The sequence below is a fragment of the Nilaparvata lugens genome, chromosome 2 (genome assembly GCF_014356525.2).
Source record: "Nilaparvata lugens isolate BPH chromosome 2, ASM1435652v1, whole genome shotgun sequence".
Lineage (NCBI taxonomy): Eukaryota > Metazoa > Arthropoda > Insecta > Hemiptera > Delphacidae > Nilaparvata > Nilaparvata lugens.
This window is the reverse complement of record NC_052505.1, coordinates 19030198-19053592: the sequence shown is the minus strand read 5'-3', so window position 1 is coordinate 19053592 and position 23395 is coordinate 19030198. Positions and strand designations below refer to the sequence as shown.

The following is a 23395-nucleotide window of genomic DNA, read 5'->3' as shown; positions in this document are numbered from 1 at the left end:
CAAAATGCACAATGGGTTGAATCTGGAATCATATTCGCAAAATTCCTTACCGTTCAGGAGATATGACCAAATTTCGGCCAAATCTGAGATACTTCTTGTCTCAGTGTGGTTCACGATGCTACTATGGTCCATGCTACCAATTAATTTTTTGTGAAAAATGAAAATCGCTCAAACGTTGTGTTCTTATGGTCTTTCATGCGAGAAACACGAATCTGGAATCATATTTACAAAATTCCTTACGGTTTAGGAGATATGATCAAATTTCAGCCAAATCTGAGATACTTCTTGTCTCAGTGTGGTTCACGATGCTACTATGGTCCATGCTACCAATTAATTTTTTGTGAAAAATGAAAATCGCTCAAACGTTGTGTTCTTATGGTCTTTCATGCGAGAAACACGAATCTGGAATCATATTTGCAAAATTCCTCACAGTTCAGGAGATATGACCAAATTTCAGCCAAATCTGAGATACTTCTTATCTCAGTGTGGTTCACGATGCTACTATGGTCCATGCTACCAATTAATTTTTTGTGAAAAATGAAAATCGCTCAAACTTTGTGATCTTATGGTCTTTCATGCGAGAAACACGAATCTGGAATCATATTTGCAAAATTCCTTACAGATCAGGAGATATGACCAAATTTCAGCCAAATCTGAGATACTTTTTTTTACTGTTCCAAAACGCACGATGGATTTTACATCAATAGAGTTATTAGTCATTACATAGAGTTCAATTACATAGACCTAGGCTTGAGCATAACAGAAGATTTTTTAGATATGTAGGTGGTAAGCTTTACAATGCCTTGCAACCTGACTTACAGGAGTGTCAATATAGCCAAATAGTAAAGGCCAGATTAAAAAATTCATTGTTACGTTTGATGATACGCAGCTGTTTTTATGAAGGTTTTCATGCTCGAAAGTTGATATTTTGTTTTTCATGTTTGATTTAGTTTTTGTATGGTTGGGAATTTGAATTATTTATGTAATTACATTGTGTCATAGCACTTAAATTTTGCATGGCTTCATCTTTTGACTGAAGAATAGATAATAATTATCATTTGGAATGTGCTGCCCGCACGGAGAACTGTTTAAATTGCAATATGATTTATTATTTTAGTTTCAATTTTTTTTCTCTTGATTCTTTTTTGAAATTTTGTAGTTTCTTAAGATTTTGTATACTATTAATGTAAGACTCTATAATATATTCCTTCTTTCATTTTTTTCTATCTTTTGTTTGATCTTTTTCTATTGTGATTAAATATACGAAGAAAGGCCCCACACAGGATTACCTTTGGGGCTTCATTTAGACTATGATGATAAACATGTATTGTGCATGCATGGGTGTTTGCTACACCAGTTATGTTATTTTATTTCAATTTGTTTATACAATGTTTGTTTTTGGTCGAATAAATTATTATTATTATTTCATGAAAAAATGCAAATCTCCCAGATTTGGTTGATATTCGGGCTATGAATAGACTGTGGTTGACCTAACAAGTGTTGTGCTATAATATGAGACGTTTCGCTACATTACATGGTGAGTTATTCAGTGAGACATAAAATCTTACCTCCATTCTCAGATCAGAGAAATCACTCATCTTTAAATGCTTATAACTCAAGAATAGGAGCGAATGTCGCCAATGTGATGACATATTTTTGTCTCGTCAAGTAGGCCTACTATCATTCCTGAGAATTTGAACGATTTTAATTTCTGACCATTTTTGCAAAAATCCATGATTTTTCATTCCTCAACCATCCGTAAATTGTTTGTTTCCTAAACTTTTTTTCAAAATTTGGACAGGTTTAGTGATTGGGTTAATAAATAAATACACCATCATCGTATTGATTCTGTACTATTTGCTCATAATTACACATATTTATTCATGCAATGACTTGTTACAAATATATTGGCTCTAATAAGCAAGGTGCAAACATGATCGAACAATAGATATTTCAAAAAATGAATCTTTTGTCACTAGCAATCTTTATATACTTATATTATTTTTCTCAATTTTTGTTCCATATTATTTTCAAACGGCGAAAATAAAATCCAGGTTTACGTTTATAATTATAGGACCGTTAATTCAAAATTTAAACTTTAATTTGGGCAGATAACATTGGGTAGTTAAAATTCATATAGTTTACAAATTAATATTATTTTGAGATAATCAATTTAAAATGTTATTTAATTCAGCAGAGGAATTCTAATAAAAAATTCATCAGTTTGATACAAAAACATTTCAGAAATTATTTGTCAGTTAAATACCGTACCTACATTGAGAGAGCATATTTCACGCAATAATATGGTCGATTCTTATATAAAGTTTGAGCAACGAAATATCATAAATATCATTATATAAAAGTAGTTATTACTAACAATGAAGCCAGCAGTAATACCAATATTAAATACACCCGAAATTTATCAGGTAACTTATAAAAAAGATTGGCTGCACTAACTCAAAAGTATCATACATTTTTGATTCAATCAAATAATTAAAATAAAATTTCTAGACTAAATATTATGTACATGCACAGATCAATAATTCATTAAAAAATCAATTCAGGTCAATTTCATCAGTTGAACTGATACGAAATACTCTTACATTGACGATAAATGTTGAAATAAAATGAAATTGTATTACAAAGACAATAAAATATACATCATACAATAGAATTGTCTTCCTTTTCTCTAATCATTTACAAGGTTTACTTTACATCAACTAATAACTATTTTGTACACATTTTTATTGCAAATCATATTATAAAAACAAATATACAGTCAACTACATACACTGTTGAGAATAGGCTAATTAAAACTATAAAAACATGCTCTGGAGTAGAATAATAGGTTAACATGTACTTGGTTGAAAAAGACTTACAGTGAACTTTGAAAGACTTTGCTCATTTCTGATAATACTCTCCAACACAGAAACACACACACACACACATTACTCTCTCAGGCATTTACCACAGTGATATAAGTCCAATTGATATGCACAGAATAAGGTAATCAATTATAATATTAGGCTATTCCTCCATCAAATTTAAATTGAAAAACGAACAGTCAATAAAAGTTAAGGAATGGGGTCATTACAATCGCAGGAAGGTTTCTCATTCCATGTGATTTGGAAAGTAAGTTAAGTCAAAAGCTTCAAGGACTATAAAACTTTTATATAGAGTATTATTCGATTAGTGAGATTCAATTTTAACAGTCAGCATAGGATGAATGTAAAGCATTGTTATCTATATAGTGAAAGACCATCTCAGATTACTGTCGAGTTGTTTGAAAACAAGACAACTAGATTTCCGTCAGCTATATGTATTTTATTTACTCGAAGGAATGTGCAATTCGTGTAGAATAAAAAGAGAGGAAAAGTAAACCAAGAGAACAGCCTAAAAATTAGGGGCCAGGAATGAATTATAATTTAGTCAGTTTCACATAAAACTTGGCAGCGTTGAGAGGATTGATTGGCGTGCTATTATAGCTACATCTTTACTGCCACCAAGTTTTCTAAAACCTACTAAAATGAGATTAAATTCAAACTGTCAGCATTCCTGATGGACCATTGCATGGTTCCCTATTTAATCAATACTGACAGTTCAAAGTGAATATTGCAACAGCACGTTTAGTAGACGTGTACTTCTTAATACAAAATCTAAACTCTTTTTACACCTACGATGAGTCTAATCCTAGAGAGATTGGGTTGGAAAAAGAATAGAATGTTCAAAACATATGGGAAGACAGGATATATCAGAGTTAATTGTTTCAAAATCGCTGAAAATTACAAGACTTTCAATAAATATTGCTCAAGGTCCTGCAAAGTGGTCTGTTAAAAGGATTCTATCAAGGAAAATGTTACTATTTAAAGAAATTTCGACAGAAAAAAGGATGAGAATAAAAAACCTGTTGAAAAATTGACTACAGGTATTAAAAAAATAGTAAGAATGAGGGTCCCGAAGACCAGATACTAGTTAATATTTAGATTATTTTAGAATAAAACATTAATGGGAAGTGCAATCCATAAGTTATTCTACTCTTTCGAAAAATAAGTTTACCCAATTTCCTTGACAAGCTAATCCTTATACAAAAATACACAATTTTACATGAATTCAATAGATCTATCTATACAGTTGAAATCAGATAAGATCAGTTCAGATAGGGGAATTCAGCTAGTAGTTTTCTAAGGATTTCTACGATAAAAATATAGATATCTTGATTTTTCTCTTTGGTTTCATTTTGATGGATATGACGACTATACAGTTATACTAGCTTTGCAAGTTATTCAAGAGAGTCGACTTAGAATACTACAGTGGAAATAGCTAGGTATTTTCCAAGTATATCAAAATAAACAAGAAATATGTGAGAATCACAAACGGTTAAAAAAGATTTGAAACGAGAATTTCAATAGTAATCGATTGTATTTCAAAGATAGAAAAAATTAAACTATACTCGATATATGTTGTACGGTAATGGATACCCTTAGATCATCTACAATCATCTATTTCAGGAAACTGTAAATGAAATTAACTATCAGTCATACATTTCTTATTTGAATTTTTAATGCGATATTAATTTTGAATTATGTCTCATAGACTAAGCGTTCCAAGCTAATCAAGTTCTTTCAATAATTGATTTAATCTTAGTAGAAAAACAAGGGCACGGATTCATATAACTCGGCAGTATGTGGAGAATAGGCGAGCATGCTACTATAGCTGAGGAACTACTGCCAAGCTATTTGAATACCACCAAAATAGTAACCTACATGTTGAATGATATATTTTTTATCATAACTATCATCAACTATTATTCGTTGTAATACTGATAGAATCTGATCAAACATTTAATAATAATTAGTTAGATCTAGTTGGAAAAACGTATTTTTGCTTTAAAAATTCCAGAAAACTCAGAAGACGATTATAAAAGGGACAAAACAAATGTAATGTATGGCTGAAAATGCAATTGTTGAACTATAAATATTCTCAAAATGTTCAATAGTACTTTTCTTGATGGAGTAGCGCAAATGAGAATGCAGATTCATTAAACATGATAATGAGCCTAATAATTAATGATAACAGATAATGGAGATGGGGAAAGAAGAGAAATACTACTATTTTTCACCAACTAATTATAAGTCTAGATTGTTGAAATAATTCGACAGGATATTGAAAAGTTCCCGAATCATTTGAAATAAAACAGTTCAATTTTTCAAGTAACAATACAATTTTTACACTTATCGGATGATTACTTCAGTGGAATATTTTCCAGCACTTGGAAATAATTGCGCTATTTCAACAATTTCAACACATTTCGCTTATTTTTCAAATCATAGCGACAGAAAATTGTTGACTGCAATGCAAAACAATTATTAAGCCCATAGAGATCATAAATATATTTTGAAAAGTACAAGTGACATATAAAAATTTGTAATAGATCATGAAATTTATATTGTACCATTTAACATTATTTCAATTTTTCTAATAAATTAACTAATTCGTGGCTAATGTGAGACGATCAATCCCTAGGCCAGAAATCATACTTTTTAATAAAACATCCACTAGTTTAAAACGAACATGATGAACACAATATTGTATTTACATGTAAAGCTCGAAAGGCACGTTTACATGAATATGAACCTAACAGAAATTGGAAGCTCTTTCATATTATGGTGAAACCAGAAATAGAACTACAGAAAAATAACTAAATCTCTCCTATCTGAGTAGAAAATCTTATTACGCCGTTTTTTCAACAGAAATTTATCTAGTGCAAGAAACCCGTATCATATGACACTCAATTTATAGATTACTTATTTCTGTAAATATTATCAATAATTACAACATTTATGTGTATAATAATATAGAATTGATAATTCGACAAATTCTCAGTATTTTGTGGAAGGTAATTATACTTGTTTCACAATACTCTAATCTAATCAAGAGGAAACTATATACACAAAGTATCCAAATGCCAAGTTTTTCGTGTGCTCTAGTTACAATAATTCTATTATTCTCCCACAAAATTTAAACAACGACGTTGGTGTTAAAAGGCTATTGGTCCAATTTTGGAAGTAAATCTATTGCTATATTCAAGACACAGTAGTTATCTGTGCTACAATAATTTTTTCCATGAAGAAAAACAAAATAGGCTACTGGAAATAAAAAGGTACCTAATACACAATACAACTGGAAATACTAAACTTGTTGCATTATACAATTTAAATCAACATTTTTACAGTAGAAAGGACTAGAAATTGTCATTTTCTATAATCTATCAATAAAATTTTACTATGATATCAAATCAATTCCTTCCTTGACGAAAAAAATACAAAATCTAGAATAACGTTACAGGAGAGTAGTACAATTTACACAATTTTCAGGCTTCTGAAGTTAATTTTACACGGATTGGGGAATCAAACACTATTATTGCTTACAAAATATTATTGGCACACAATAAATTATCAATACTATTCTTAATCATTCAATTGATTGTTGAATCAATCAATACCACCATTATCACAATCACCAAGTCAATCGCAGGCTTAGGGCTTAGTACCGTAGGCTACTTCAGTTGTCCAAACTGAATCTACTTCATAGTTTTACAAACCCTACTTTCAGTCTGTCAGAATGTTAAACGTTAGTTTTTGTGAAGTTCAAAAATAAATTTAAAGGAACTACGGATGAAACTCAAATGTTCGCAGCTTGAATGATCCTGTTTTCGTTTTCAGCTTCTTTTCAGAAAAACAAGTAATGAGTTTTGTTCAACTCAAAGATGTTTTATACGGCTGATACCTGAGCGTCTTCATCATCTGAAACCAGAAATAATTGATTTATTTAAAATTGCTAACAAACTAGAAATAAAGATAAGTGAAGCTGATACAGCTTCTGGTTTATAGGTTCCCTCATAATAAGTTTTGGAAAACATCAACTTGAAACCTCTATTTTGAATCCTCTTTTGAAGACAAAAGACTATGTTTGATAGTTAAATCAAAGATCATACGAAATCATCAAATAGTTGACCGAGCGAAGTGAGTCTAAGATTCAAGTCGACGGTTTGGCATTTCTCTTAATGTTTGAATGTTTATAATTATGTTGCGCATTTACGGCGAAACGCTGTAATAGGTTTTCATGAAATTTGAGAGGAATGTTCCTTTTTAAATTACGCGTCGACGTATATACAAGGTTTTTGGAAATTTTGCATTTCAAGGATAATATAAAAGGAAAAAGGAGCCTCCTTCATACGTCAATATTACAGTGAAAAACAGACTATAGAAATATTCATCATAAATCAGCTGTCGAGTTGACTATAAATTCAAATCAAATTATTTATTGCCGTGACGCATGCAATCATAGCCACCTCTAATACAGGTGAATTAGAGGTGGCTATGATGCAATTCAATATCTCAATGTAACTTGGTAAAAAATTAACAGCTGTGTAGACTATAAATTGCATGCCTCATTGAATGCAATTTTTATGCACTATTAAATAGGATGCAATAGTTATTTGTGCATCTAGGGACTAAAGTGCAACTTTTTCTCCCTGAGGGAAACTGTTGTCGCCCGATGGCGTAGCCGAGGGCGACAATTTCCCTGAGGGAGAATAAGTACTTTAGTCCCGTGATGCACACAACATTTTTCCTCCACCTACACCAATACCTATAACAATGAATAATTTTACTACATCTTCACGCTTTCACACTATTTCAGCTCTATTTCGATTGTTAGGTTATGTTCAACCATTGGTGGATATGAAAAAGTACACACCTCTAACGTCATTAGAGGTGTGTACTTTTTCATATCCACCAACGGTTGAACATAACCTAACAATCGAAATAGAGCTACTTATTTCCTAGAGCTAAAATATTCCAAAGATCGAAATAGAGCTCTTTTACTTTTCCTCTACCGACCACGACAGTGTTGCCACATTCCTCATTCTTCAATCGCGGCGTTGTCGGACTTCTTCCCATGTTAATCTTATGGGTTTATTTTTACTCCCTTGGGAGTAAAAGTGATCACTTTTCCCGCTGGGAATTATTTTTAGTCCCATGGGAGGAAAAGTAGTACTTTAGTATTCGATTCCAGGGTGTAAAATGAGACTTTTGATAGTAGGTGGAGGAAAAGAACTTATAACAGCTCGTCTGGGCGCCTAGATGTCTTCTGGTTTTCTCGCGCTAAATTCCGGAAAGCGTTATATGATAATTAAATCTTGTGTAAGCATGATCTGATCAAATAAATAGTTAGTGTATAAGTGTGAATGTGCTTATGGTTTGGGACGTCGTTATAACTGCGCGAGGTCTACTGTTCACTGAACTACTAGTATAATTCGAAACTAAAAAAAGATCATACCTAATCATCAAATAATCATACGTAATCATAAAAATATCATATGTAATCATCAAAATATCATATGTAATCATCAAATGATATAATTCGAGTCTAAAAAATCTAAGTAATCCTAAATATACACACTCAACAAAATCTACAAAAAGCAAACATACAAAACACTAAAACACAATGGCAAGACACTATTCTCACAACAAGGACTAACCAAACGAATCAACATTACACAAACAAGACTAATTTAAAACCCAAGTTTTGATACAATCCTGTAGTCTATTTAGAGTCATAACATATTATTTTAATTCAGTTATTTTCAGATAACTTTCATCTAACAACATTATTTTATTCAAATGTAATAATTAGATCAAGTGGTAATTCAATGAATTGGAGGATTAATACGAGACAGACATATTTCACACCATACATAATCTAAAAACAAATGTTTTCTTACTTATTATAGTTACAGCCTCCATTTGGAACTTGTAATATTTTATGCATCAAAATTATTTTGGACCAAAGATTCCCAGTTTTCATCATGATGTTTAGTTATTCTATATAATTTATTATTTCACATTTTGGGATAGCCTAGAAACCTATCACTTAATATATGTATAACCTGAGAGTTACATCTCATAACATTTATAATATCAACTATTCAGATTTGACAATAGTGCGAAGACAATTGGGGTATCTTAGCTCAAAAATAATAAATATCATGCCAAATGCATTGTCAGAATATCTTTCTAATAGGGGCAGACAGATGATGGAACAGATAAATAAGTGGGTGATACAAAAATTTTTCTTCGACATCAGTCAAATATTATAATTACTAGTAATTTATTGTTAACTTCGATTTTTGTAGCTTTGATTATTAGTAAATAAATTTTTATATTGTCTAAACAGCTGATACTCTCACTCAGCGGTCAGGGTTTTGCCCTTGCTGGGTGGTGCCATGTAATTTTAATTTATTTGTAAAATAGCATAATATTATAATCTAGAATATTTCTTTTGTAAGTTTTTTATTTTGTATTTTGTTTTTATGGGCAATAAAAATGTTAAAAAAAATATTACTTTGATTGGGTAACCTCTATACTGCTAAATGAAACGGCCTAGAGTCTAGATGAAGCGTCTGGAGATATGAAAGTGGGCATATAACAAATATGTTTAAAATGTTAAAAATGAACGCATGCCGTTCGAAAGTACTCCAATCAGTAAGTAAACAAATTTTCTTATTCACTTGAAATAATTCACTGCACGTTGTGTAAAATATTTTGAAGAAGAGTGTTAGAAGAAGAGAAGAAGAGACATGACCTAACAACTGCTTTTTTAGGCAGCTGGGACCGACGACTTAACGTGTCCATAATACGTATTAACATGTATTTGATGAATTATGTTTTTAGTGGATATGTTGTATGATGTATGTTAACGAATGATGTTTTTGGTGAGTTGGTGATTAAGTGTTTGGCGTACCATCTTCGTCGTGGTAGTATGAAGTGACGCCCTCATGCGAATGCGCGCGACCCAGCCGATGCAGTCGCGCGGCCATCTGAGCGGCCACATTGTAGGCGGGGGGCGGGTGGCGGGGGTGCGTGCCCCTCAGGGGGGGAGGACCCATTCCCAGCTGGCAGCCTACATAGCACAATCACAATCACAACAGTCAATCAAGCCACAGTCAATCCAGGCAAATACAATTTCGCAACAATGCATTCAGTGCATTGTCTCATAAGTTAATATTTTCTTAAAGCTGTTTCATAAAAACTTAGAAATCCTATAATACAGGAACAGCTGATTTTATCAGCTATATAGAGCATGTAATTGGAATGATGATTCTTCTGTATTAAGGTGCGTACAGATATACGCGCCGCGAACATGAGCAATTCACTTTTAATCAGCTGATGCCAAGCTTTTTATATCTGTATCTTACCGTTTCTGTAAAAATACAGATATAGTCAGCTGATTAAAAGTAAATTGCTCATGTTCGTGGCGCGTATATCTGTACGCACCTTTACGGACGGAGAAATAAACATTTGTTAATAACTTTGGTGTAAACGCAGCTTGAGTACCATTTTTTAAATTGTTAACTCACAACATGTTTTGGCTATATGATGCCATTATCAAGTTTTTTATTTATATTTAAGAGTAGCACTAACGGAAAAAATACCATAAAACATGATATGATTTCACTTGGATGATGTCCACATGAGCTTTACGCTTGTGTGTGAATTATAAAACTGACAGTGATAAGAGATAACTGGACCTACAGTATTAGTTGGGTTCCAAACCGCCGTGGAAAAATTTCAAATTTATTTATTTTTATTTATTTTATTTAATTTATTATTTATTTTATTTATTCTATTTATTCTATTTATTCTATTTATTTTATTTATTTTATTATTTATTTTATTATTTTATTTATTTTATTTATTTTATTATTATTTATTTTATTTATTATTTATTTTATTTATTTTATTATTTTATTTATTATTTTATTTATTTTATTTTATTTATTTTATTTATTTTATTTATTTTATTTATTGTATTTATTGTATTTATTTTATTTATTTTATTATTTTATTATTTTATTTATTTTATTTATTTTTTTATTTATTTATTTTATTATTTTATTTATTTTATTTATTTTATTTATTTTATTTTTTATTTATTTTATTTTTTTATTTATTTATTTTATTTATTTTATTTATTTCATTTATTTTATTTATTTTATTTATTTTATTTATTATTTTATTTATTTATTTTATTTATTTTATTTATTTTATTTATTTTATTTATTTTATTTATTTTATTTATTTTATTTATTTCATTTATTTTATTTATTTTATTTATTTTATTTATTTTTTTATTTATTTATTCTATTTATTTTATTTATTTTATTTACAACACAAATGACACTAATTTGATAACATTGAAAGATAAAATAATATAATAATCCTTGTGCTATTTTTCTTCCAAATTTATAGGTGACAAAGTCCAAGATAATTAAGATAGAATTTCACTTGTAAAATTTTAGTCCAAAATAAACATTAAAACTATTAATTATGAATCTAGATGGCTCAAATATTGATAAATTAATTAGAAATATTCCACTCAATTACCACTTTTAACGAATAATATTGAGTTATTTAAGAAAAATTGTAACTATTCAAAAAACACAGACTCGTAATTAGTTGAATTTTTGTCCTAATGGATAAATTAAAAAAACAATTGGAGGAATAGTATATAGACAAGGACAGAGATAGGCTTGCTTGTAGGTATGAAATGAAATTCTGTTATTATGTAGTATGGTTATCTATTAATTGTGTAAAAAAGGCTCTTCATGGTATTGTCTGTGAGCCTTTATACCTTTATATATATATTTATATAATTAAACAGGAGACACAAGATATAAATAGATTGAAAACACTTAAAAACCTACATTAGAAATGGGGGAAATTTTCGGAGACTGAGTCTCCTTCCTCAACCGAGCAGACTGCAGTTTTGAATATATGTATATCAATAAATAAATGAATTATAAGTGCGTTTTTCAGGCGTTTTCAGACGAATCGGCAGGGCAGGAAGCTCTCCGATTGGCTCATTATCAGCTGATTGGCATTGCGTCCGTAAATCAGCAACCAATCGAAGAGCTTCCTGCCCTGTCGACTCGTTTGAAAACGCATGGTGTGGCTTGGTCCTTACTGCCCGTTGCACAAGACTTCTAAATTGTTAAGCTTTCTCATCCCAGAGAGCTTTTCTGATACTTTTTTTGCTGCGTTTATTCAGTGCAGTATATAGGAATTTCAATGTCATATTTCGAAGATTGATACATGATCAACGTGACCAGTCAGTCATCAGCCATCACCAAAAATCCCCAACTTGATGCTTGAAGTAAAAAAAATAAATGTCAAATATCATGCAGAAGCATGTTCGAAAACATTTTTCTCTACTTACTTCATTAATTTATTTTATTATTGATTCAACAATAAATTAAGTATCGTGACAGGAAATTCACAAATTATAATGAGGACGACATTTTAATATTCTTTTATATAATTAAAACCTGAAGTCCATATTAATAGAACTCCTTTGCTTATAACTAAACGTCATCTTAGACTCAACTCACACTTAAGCGACTCAGGTCGAGAAGAGACTCGACTCTAGTCGAGAGCATGATTTTTCAAATGGTGACGTCTCGGAGACTAGAGTCGACTGGTTTGAGTGTCACCATTTGGAAACACAATCATGCTCTCGACTAAAGTCGAGTCTCTTCTCGACCTGAGTCGCATAAGTGTGAGTTGAGCCTAAGAGAGTTGACCGGCTAGATCTACCGGAAAACTAAAATACTGGATGAAAAAGCAATCATTATTATTTGATACAGTTGGTAAAAACTAACAATCAAAAGTTATGAAATATATTTTTGGGTAGCTTATGCTCCTTCTAGTTTGTAGAGTTAAAAACCGTTTTCAAAGGTAACACAGTACATATTTTTATATTTCTAAAGAATTGGAGGATATTGCTAGCCCGTTAACAATCTTAGCTGACGATTACATAGGTTTTCCCTCATACCTCCAGCCGTTATAGTTTGTTAAGAGTTAAACCAGTGTATTAGTCTGATTATCAAGCAAGCATGCTGTGAATATTATTGGTATATTAAAAGTCATGTTATCATAACAAGCTGATATTTATAGCAATAGCTGAAAAAGCTACAAATTTCTAAACTGAATCAATCCAAGCTTTGCGGGTTGAAAAGATGAAAATAAATGGAGCGTATTTCATTTGCATTGCATGGAAAGAGAAATGCAGAGACTTATGAGTGGTATTACTCTAAAAATATAATAATGATATTATATACTGTGTGAGCCCTTCAATAAATTGGAGACTGTCAAGTCAGAGACTTAGATATAGTTAGATATAATACTGTAACTTTCAGGATAAGTTTGGTCAAATACTCTATCTTTTGACTTACAACTGAATTTCAACCCCTCATAAGGGTGTGACCTAAGGGTTGTAACTCAAATATTTTGAATGTAAACACCCATTGTTCGGTACATCATTTTTAGGCCTTTCTAAAATCAGAGAAATGACATAAATAGAAATGTTCTATGATACTTCTATCCAAAATGGCGGCTGATTGAAGATTTAGTTTTTAAAAAAATAATTCATAATGTTCAATCAGCCGCCAAAAGTATCGTTAATAGATAAAAAATAAGATAAAATTATTATAGAACATTTTTATTGATGTCATCTTTCTCATTTTGAAAATGCCTTTAAAATTATGTATCACACAATGGATGTTTACTTTCAAAATATTTGAGTTACAACCCCTCATTTCCTTAAAAACGAAACTTCAATCAGCCGCCATTTTGGATACAAGTTCATAGAACATTTTAATTGATGTCGTCTTCAAATTTTTTAAATAAGTGCAATATTTCTAAAGTTTTTAATTTATTGTGATTCATTTAGAGTATAAAATCAACCTTCAAAATTCAAAATGTTAAATCATCATTTCTGGACCGAAAATCAAGTGACGAAGCAGTGTGTGACTATATAACCTTATCTTTTGGACAACATTAACATTTTATCAACATTTTTGGAGAGAAATAGTACAGGCTTAGCCTAGTTTTTCCACCAATGTCATGATTGTATTATGATTATAGTATTTTATAAATAAAAAATATAAAAAAATACATATGATGAACATGTGTTTGTCAAGTTCCGTTTAATCTATTAGGATTAAGTTATTAACATTTTGTTAATAGCTTTGGTGTAAACCCAGCTTAAAGGTGAATGATGAGTGTATTCATAAAAATAATCTAAGCTAGGCTGTGTTTGAATTTTAAAAAATGTCCAGAAAAATCAAAAATATATTTACAATAAAATTAATGTGAAGGAAAATGATTAATGCAAATTTATCACCCAACAGTGCTAAGTACAAAAAGGATTTAAATTCTATTTACACTCTACTGTGAGATTTATCAGGATAAATTAAATATTAGAGATCATAGAAAATTATTCGGCTGGTGAAATGAGATTCACTTAAAACTGTCAACATTGGGAAACATTGATGCTATATTTAAAATAATGCTGACAGTTCGAAATTGATCCCACTTTAACAGTCCATCAAACTTTGTCCCCAGAACAACCGTTAAGATTGATCAGGGATCAAAGCTTGACCAACGTTAAATCGACCAGCCGATTCATGTTACTGTGAAAGGTTGATGCAATCATTTTTTTAATTGTATTAATTGGTTTAGGGTGTGACTATAATAGAAGAGTATTATTTGTGAGAAAATTAATAGATTCAAACTGAATTATTTGTTTTTGTTTTTTATGTAAAACTTACCCGGAGAGGGGAGTGGAGGTAATACGGCAACAGCATGGGGGAATGGGGGGCGAGTGGACACATAGCCTATTAGCAAAACAGAAAAGGATAGAGCGATGTTCCTAAGTGGATGCAAAAGAGACAGACAATCAGCTGACATTCCTTTACACATTTTGTTTTGCTCAAGATCTTCAGACCTTCTATGCATTTTACACACAACTAAACTATATTTCTTAACACGACTCCATTGATGCCAATCAATTCTCATTCATAAAAACAAAGTGCCATTTAAAGGTGCGTACAGATTTACGCGTCGCGAACAAGAGCAATTCACTTTTAATCAGCTGATGCCAAGCTTTTCATATCTATATCTTATACCTTTTCTGTAAAAATACTGATATAGTCAGCTGATTAAAAGTGAATTGCTCATGTTCGCGGCGCGTATATCTGTACGCACCTTAAGGAAAGCCTGTTCGATACAAGCTTACTTCATATAAAACTCCACATACCACATGTTCACACATTACCAAATTATCTAATTGAAATAATAATATTTAAACATTCTTCAAAAGTGGGTGAAGTTTCTTAAATGAGGTGTAAAGTTTTCAGTTTGAAAGAAATAAATCTAAATTATTTCTCTGTAATAGACTTATGGCCGGTTGCAGAGTTGTCACCCAACAGTGCTAAGTACAAAAAGGATTTAAATTCTATTTACACTCTACTGTGAGATTTATCAGGATAAATTAAATATTAGAGATCATAGAAAATTATTCGGCTGGTGAAATGAGATTCACTTAAAACTGTCAACATTGGGAAACATTGATGCTATATTTAAAATAATGCTGACAGTTCGAAATTGATCCCACTTTAACAGTCCATCAAACTTTGTCCCCAGAACAACCGTTAAGATTGATCAGGGATCAAAGCTTGACCAACGTTAAATCGACCAGCCGATTCATGTTACTGTGAAAGGTTGATGCAATCATTTTTTTAATTGTATTAATTGGTTTAGGATGTGACTATTAATAGAAGAGTATTATTTGTGAGAAAATTAATAGATTCAAACTGAATTATTTGTTTTTGTTTTTTATGTAAAACTTACCCGGAGAGGGGAGTGGAGGTAATACGGCAACAGCATGGGGGAATGGGGGGCGAGTGGACACATAGCCTATTAGCAAAACAGAAAAGGATAGAGCGATGTTCCTAAGTGGATGCAAAAGAGACAGACAATCAGCTGACATTCCTTTACACATTTTGTTTTGCTCAAGATCTTCAGACCTTCTATGCATTTTACACACAACTAAACTATATTTCTTAACACGACTCCATTGATGCCAATCAATTCTCATTCATAAAAACAAAGTGCCATTTAAAGGTGCGTACAGATTTACGCGTCGCGAACAAGAGCAATTCACTTTTAATCAGCTGATGCCAAGCTTTTCATATCTATATCTTATACCTTTTCTGTAAAAATACTGATATAGTCAGCTGATTAAAAGTGAATTGCTCATGTTCGCGGCGCGTATATCTGTACGCACCTTAAGGAAAGCCTGTTCGATACAAGCTTACTTCATATAAAACTCCACATACCACATGTTCACACATTACCAAATTATCTAATTGAAATAATAATATTTAAACATTCTTCAAAAGTGGGTGAAGTTTCTTAAATGAGGTGTAAAGTTTTCAGTTTGAAAGAAATAAATCTAAATTATTTCTCTGTAATAGACTTATGGCCGGTTGCAGAGTTGTCACATAAAGTTAAAATCAGGCATTTAACTTATTTATGAAGCCATAGCTCCACTTTTGATGTCAAAGTAAACTATAGCTCCCATAAAACTGAAAACGCCCAATTAGACACATAATTTCGTTGCATAGTCGTCAAATAGAGCTTATTTATGTCTCCAATCGCTAGAAACGGCATTTAAGTTATGAGCCCGAAGTCGTTCAGTTAAATCCAATATCTACTCCCACCACATGCATTTTAGAGGTTGTGATAGCTTTTTTTTGGAAGATGTTTACGAAAAACCATCTGTATATAATTATTTTTCTCTCCCTATGTTTTTTCAAGTTGTTTATAAGCTCCAAAACGCTATGGCACCAAATAAATATGGTGAGAAATCTCGCCAAAAGCCAAGAGTCGCCATATTGTTTATAAATTTTATGTGAGGTCTTTTAGGTCTGTTCACAGTGATGTCGATTGAAACTTTCCCCGATGCAAAGACATTGGTTGGATAGAAGCATGTACGGAAATGTACGGAAAAAAGTGAATAGAATTGCAGTGTGACCTACGTGTGACGCTAATTCGAGATATAGCTAAATGGGCTTCCGCAAACGACAAACCATTTATGTGAGTGATTTTAAACTATGTCTCACATAGCTATGTTTGATTTTATTTAACGACTCTGCAACCGGGCATTACAGCCTTTGATTCCACCATATTTGCTCCTCTTAAATTACACTTGAGTAGTTGAATACACTTTTTTCAATGCTCCAATTTCCGCATCAAATACCTTCGGTGATCATCTTTACTGAAGAAAATATTGCCAATTAAATTCTACAAACCATAACCAGATTGAAACAATCCATCCTTCTACAGTGTCATGCAATCTAACCTACTACTGTAACAAACAACCAAAACAAATTTCCCATTGTCCCAAGATAATAGGCTATTCATTGCGCAACTCTTTGTCCCAAACAAGTTCTTTGCTGGGGAATTTCCAAGTATATATATAATGCAAATATTCTTCAAATCATATTATACGGTTCATGCAATCTAACCTACAAGACACATCCAAAACAGTTCCTCAATTTCCAAACCGATATAGATTTATAGATATCGTGAGGTCCACATTATAATAGGAGAGAGAAAGATAGAACAGCGTTGCCGATTCTCTGCCTTCTATAGCTGATACTGGTAAATCTAATGTGACCATTAGGCCCGCCTCAAAGTAGACCCACACTAATCCACGAAAAGCAACCCACGCCGTGGGATATTTGTAAACCATTGCTATAGAATTATTCATAATCAATCAGTTGACAAGTGGATTATTCATTGCATGCATTACACAGATGCCTGGAGAAGCCTAGCAATGGTTTACAAAACATCCCACGGCGTGGGTTGCTTTTTGTCGATTAGCGTGGGTCTACTTTGTGGCGAGCCTAACTGTTCATTATTAATTAAAATATTCAATTATATTTTATTCGCCAGGTAAATCTATTTTTCAATGATTAAATAATATATTTTTCTAATTGAGATTAAATAATTTATCGATTCTAAATTGTTGAAAAACGATCTGGCAAAGTTGCGGAACTAGGAAAGGATAGCGCTCTCTGCTTTGACAAACAAGGATAGCAATACCTCAATTTTAATGAAACACTGTGGACCTCATTATATATGAAGATATACGACAAATTTGTCCGGTAATACAGAATGACACAGAATAACGGGAACTTTTAGAAACGCCATGAAACATTAGTGGGAAGGGCAAAAATAATAAATTTTATTCAAACTAATGTAAAGTTCAAGACTTCTCATCTGAGAATTATTGATAACATCTATCACTTTTTGACAATTACTTCTTTAAGATGGCTTCCTCCTGCACGAATACACTCTTGAAATCTGTGTTGAGATTCCTCATTGATCGCTGCAACATTTCATCTGGGATATTGCGGATTTAACTTTGAATTCTGTTTTAATTTTTAATAAATTATTGATGAAATTGTGAGCGAAATCCACTCTGCACGACATTCAATGGCAACTGTGCGAGTGATTATTGTTTAGTAACCGTGTAATCTCACGATTTGGTTGCGTTTCCTTGTCCCATGATCTGTCCACCTGCGATTTTCTGTCTGTGGAAGTAAAGTGATCTGTCTTCCTCCTGCACGAATACACTCTTGAAATCTGAGTTGAGATTCCTGAACGATTGCTGCAACATTTCAGCTGGGACATTGTTAACCCTGAAGAGACACACTGGGGTGTTTCACACCCCGGGGATTTTTTCTTCTGTTCTGCAGTTGACAATAACGAACAGATTGGAAATTTTGCCCAGTTTAAATTAGGTTTGTAGCATTGTCAACTGCTCTCCACCACTCTCAGTCAGTAAAAGCATTCTACAAGGTCACCAGCTCATATTGTTCTTCGTTTGGAGTGTCTAACACCCCAGAGTGTATTTTAAGTTGGACTTTATCAAATACTTTTATAACAAAGATTTACTTGTATTGACTACTACAAATGTGGTATGGGATGATGGATCAGAGTGGAATTAATGCTATGATTTTCTACAACTTTAGGTTCAAAACAATAAAATGAAGAGACGTGAGTTTTTGATGAAGTTGTGATTGGCAATGATCAAGCCATTCCTTCAAACCAGATTAGTAGCTCTAACACTCAGGCGCAACATACGTACTTTAAAGTCAGCATAAATACTGATAAGCAGTGCTTTACTTTCGATTTCTGTATGCACTTGGAACAAAAATGATAAGGAGATGATAAATTATGGGCCAAGTACTTGTTCCCTCTATATTTTTCAAATAAACATGCGAAATTAGATTGGGTTGTTCAACACCCCAGTGTGTCTACTGTGTTAGCATGAAGTAAGTGTGTCTCTGTAGGGTTAATTTGATTTTGAATTGTCTGTTATGATTCAACCACAGTCACAGAACAGGTACAGAATGGAAACTGTCAATCAAACGCCTATCCAATCAATGCTTTTTACATGGCGCAAATACTAGACACGTCACGTGACCTTAGGAAGTTCCAATCCTGGTCTTCTGACTGGCTCGTGGCAGTGAACGAGATCAATTGATCCGGATCAGTAAAGTGATCCGAACCTCCCATCAATACTATTACAATGCGGCGCTTCCTAACAAGATGGCGGATTTTTGCACCAGAGTACTAGCCAAGTTTCCATACTGTATGTATACTGTGCCACAGTTATTGGTCAAGTTGTGAAAACGTTTGATTTGAGATAGCTCCACAAACAGAAAATCGCCGGTGGACAGATCATGGGACCAGGAAACGCAACCAAATCGTGAGATTACACGGTTACTAAACAATACTCACTCGCACAGTTGTCATTGAATGCCGTGCAGAGTGGATTTCGCTCACAATTTAATCAATAATTTTGAATTAATTGAAAATTTTAAACAGAATTCAAAATGAAATCCGTAATATCCCAGATGAGATGTTGCAGCGATCAATGAGGAATCGCCAACACAGATTTCAAGAGTGTATTCGTTCAGGAGGAAGCCATCTTAAAGAAGTAATTGTCAAAAAGTGATAGCTGTTATCAATAATTCTCAAATGGCAAGTTTTGTACTTTACATTATTCTGAATAGAATCATTTTTGCCATCCCACTAATATTTTATGGCGTTTTTAAAAGTGTTCCCGTTATTATATTTGTGTTACAATGTAGTTATATTTTTATGGCAATTGAATAAATGTGTTGTGTGGCTGTACCTGGCGGCTGCATGACAGAATGTCTCCGGTGCTGCAGGAGGGGGGAACTGGAGGGGGGACCCATTGCGGCCGTGTCGACCGAGCTGTTGGAGTGTGAGTCCAGCTGAGTCGAGTGGCCTGAATCGCTGGATGTCACCGATCCTGTCACCAATAAAACCACAAAGTTAAACATCAAAATACCTATTATAAACAAAAGAGAAGCCTAATAAATTATATTCAAACATCTGAAGACTACTACACACACCATGTAATTTTTTTCAAAATTGTTCAAAATTATTCTTAATAACTCAATATTTTCAAGTTCTGACAGTTTATTGAATGTAATCATTCTATTATGTTCGGTTTTTAATCAAATCAAATTCAAAATTTCTAGTTTATTTATTTCTGGACTGAAAAGTGGGCTCAAATCAATTCAAGTGGATATCATAACCTATAATTTTTATCCATTCATAACTCTACCTTCATTGTATTATCATTCATCCCATCATTATCACCTAGGCTTAAAATACTTCTAGAAAGTCGCCTTTGTAAAATAATAAATAAATAAAATGTATTGTATTCGTAGCCAACAGAATATGAATGAATAAATTGATTAATTTTCTCTAAAAATAATACTACTTGAGTTAGCATACATTAAAATAAAATTTCAGAGGAAATAGGAAAGTGATATTTGAATGAATGCTACTGCACAAAAAGATTTGCCGCTTTGCTCGATATTTTAAATAGACCTACGGTATGTATATTATTTTTAGTCTCTATGTAAAGTGACACATAACCTAGCTACATTTGGACTGTTGTATGAAATAGAATTTGAATGAAAAAGACTATGAAATTGTCAAAAAAACCATTGATTTATTGATAATTTGTTTTTTGACAATTTCTTAGTCTTTTTCATTCAATAAGAATAATTACCACAATATCAACTTCTCAACTACACAAAAAGTGAAATTAGAATTGGAACCGTTTTGGGCTTATAAGCCTGTGGTACTTTTCTGTAAGTTGTGTTATTCTGAATGATTAAATAAATAAATATGAGGGCCAAGCCATACGACGCGTTTTCTGAGGCGTTTTGCTCTGGCTGCGGACGAGTTGGCAGGGTAGAAAACTCTCCGATTGAGTGATTACCAGCTGATTCTCAAACGCCGCCAGTGCAAAACACCTCATGTGGCTTGGCCCTCAATGTCTACATTTTCTCAAGAATTGGAAGTATTTGATCCTTTAAATGAGAAAAATGTAGCTTCAAATAATTTATATTGCTTTCCATTACCTTATATTCACGATCTAACTTAACAGTTTTTTTACAATTATTTTGGACCAAATCCATTCAAGTCCTGCAATATTGTAGAGAATACTCCAATACACTAAAGATATACCGTATTCAAAATGACTTTGTTGTAGTCTAGACAATGGGCCATATGAATAAAACAGATCATGAGCATGAGCATGGAGCATAAGGTTTTGCTCATGAGCATTAGGTAGAAGCATAAGCATTTGCTCATGTTTATATGAATAAGCTTTACCTTATACTCTTACCTTATGCTACTGAACTCTGGAGCAAATACTCACGTATTTTAAAGATTTTTCATCAGCTGATTCGCCTTTGTGGCTTTACTTTGTTTTTATAGTGAAAGGTTAGAGAATGTGCTACTCACGTAAGCGCTAAATATGCTATAGTGAGGTCCACGTTATAATGACAGTATTTGATTAGCTTTGATGTTGCTATCCTTGTCTATCATTCGACAAAGCAGGTAGCACTATCCTTTTATAGCTCCACAACGATGCCAAATCTGTTTTTGTGGATGTGGAAATATAATTTATTAAGGCAGATGATAGGCAACGCTGTTCTTCTATCTCTATTCACTGCCATTATAACGTGGACTTCACTATAGCATAGACACTGCTTGTGTTTGGTCGTCTGCTCTGTTCTCTATCCATGAATTGAGTTTAGGTTAGTTGAGTTCTGAATTTTGAAATATTAGCGTGAAAAAATGTCATCTCTATAATAATTTTCAGCATAATCTTATAATCTCAATTGCCTTCTTATAATCGTCTACAATCTCATACTCACTCTCAATATTCTTTCCGAAGAATGGACATTGATATGTCCAAAGCTCCGCCAATTTATGTAGATGCATAACAATATGATTATTATCTATAGTTATTATATTACAAATTGCTTTTTCATATCATATACAGTTCAATAATTATTTTCTTAGTCTATATTATGTAAATTCATCTATAATTTTGTTGTGTTGTAAGCTATTGTATATAAGTGTATAAGCCAGTATATATTGTAATCTACATAAATAAAGTACTCAATCAATCAATCTTCTTGAATAGTACGTCGAGTTTAGAAGTAATAATAATAATATTCGTATGGATTTTATTGGTGGGGGGTCCCTGACGGAAATTTCACCTCGCCTGAATATATCATTAAAGCCGTCAATGAGCCTAATAACTGTCATATTTCAGCTTTTTTTATAAGTAATTTTGAACGTCTACTGTGTGTGAGTATTTCTCCTTTATTGCAGGACTTTCATTGATTCACGTACATCAAGGTATCATATAGATTGTACAAGTTCAACAACACCAATTCCATATACATGCAAACACACTGTTTATATTCATACGGAGCTCATGTTCCAAAATTAATAAGGAAGAGATCGAGCAGGATAACACAGATCGGAAATGGTACCATGCAAATGAGCTATGTACAAATGAATAATTGTAGCCAGGTCTCCTTCTCTATAGTACCCTTTTCACATTACAGATTACTTTTCAAATACAGAGTGACACAAAATAACGGGTTAACGGGAACTTTTAAAAACTCCATAAAACATTAGTGGGAAGGGCAAAAATAATTTTATTCAAACGAATGTAAAGTTCAAGACTTGCCATTTGAGAATTATTAATAACATCTATCACTTTTTGACAATTACTTCTTTAAGATGGCTTCCTCCTGCATGAATACACTCTTTAAATCTGTGTTGAGATTCCTGAATGATTGCTGCAACATTTCAGCTGGGATATTGTTATTGGTCAAGTTGTGAAAACGTTTGATTTGAGATAGCTCCACAAACAGAAAATCGTAGGTGGACAGATCATGGGACCAGGAAACGCAACCTAATCGAGAGATTACACGGTTACTAAACAATACTCACTCGCACAGTTGCCATTGAATACTGTGCAAAGTGGATTTCGTTCGCCATTTTATCAATAATTTTGAATTAATTAAAAATTAAAACAGAATTCAAAATGAAATCCGCAATATCCCAGGTGAGAT

General features: G+C 32.3%; 1 protein-coding gene across 1 annotated transcript in view; it reads right to left on the bottom strand.

Annotated features, from left to right (window-relative positions):
• Positions 1–1837: 1837 nt before the first annotated feature.
• Positions 1838–23395, bottom strand: part of LOC111054557 (rap guanine nucleotide exchange factor 2) — a 103579-nt gene continuing 82021 nt past the window's right edge. The window contains exons 19-22 of the mRNA XM_039420002.1: positions 20113–20253; positions 15753–15818; positions 9805–9963; positions 1838–6803 (exon numbers count right to left, since the gene is read on the bottom strand). Of these exons, the coding sequence (XP_039275936.1) occupies positions 6772–6803; positions 9805–9963; positions 15753–15818; positions 20113–20253 (398 nt within the window). The 3' untranslated portion in view covers positions 1838–6771. The remainder of the gene's footprint in view (positions 6804–9804; positions 9964–15752; positions 15819–20112; positions 20254–23395) is intronic.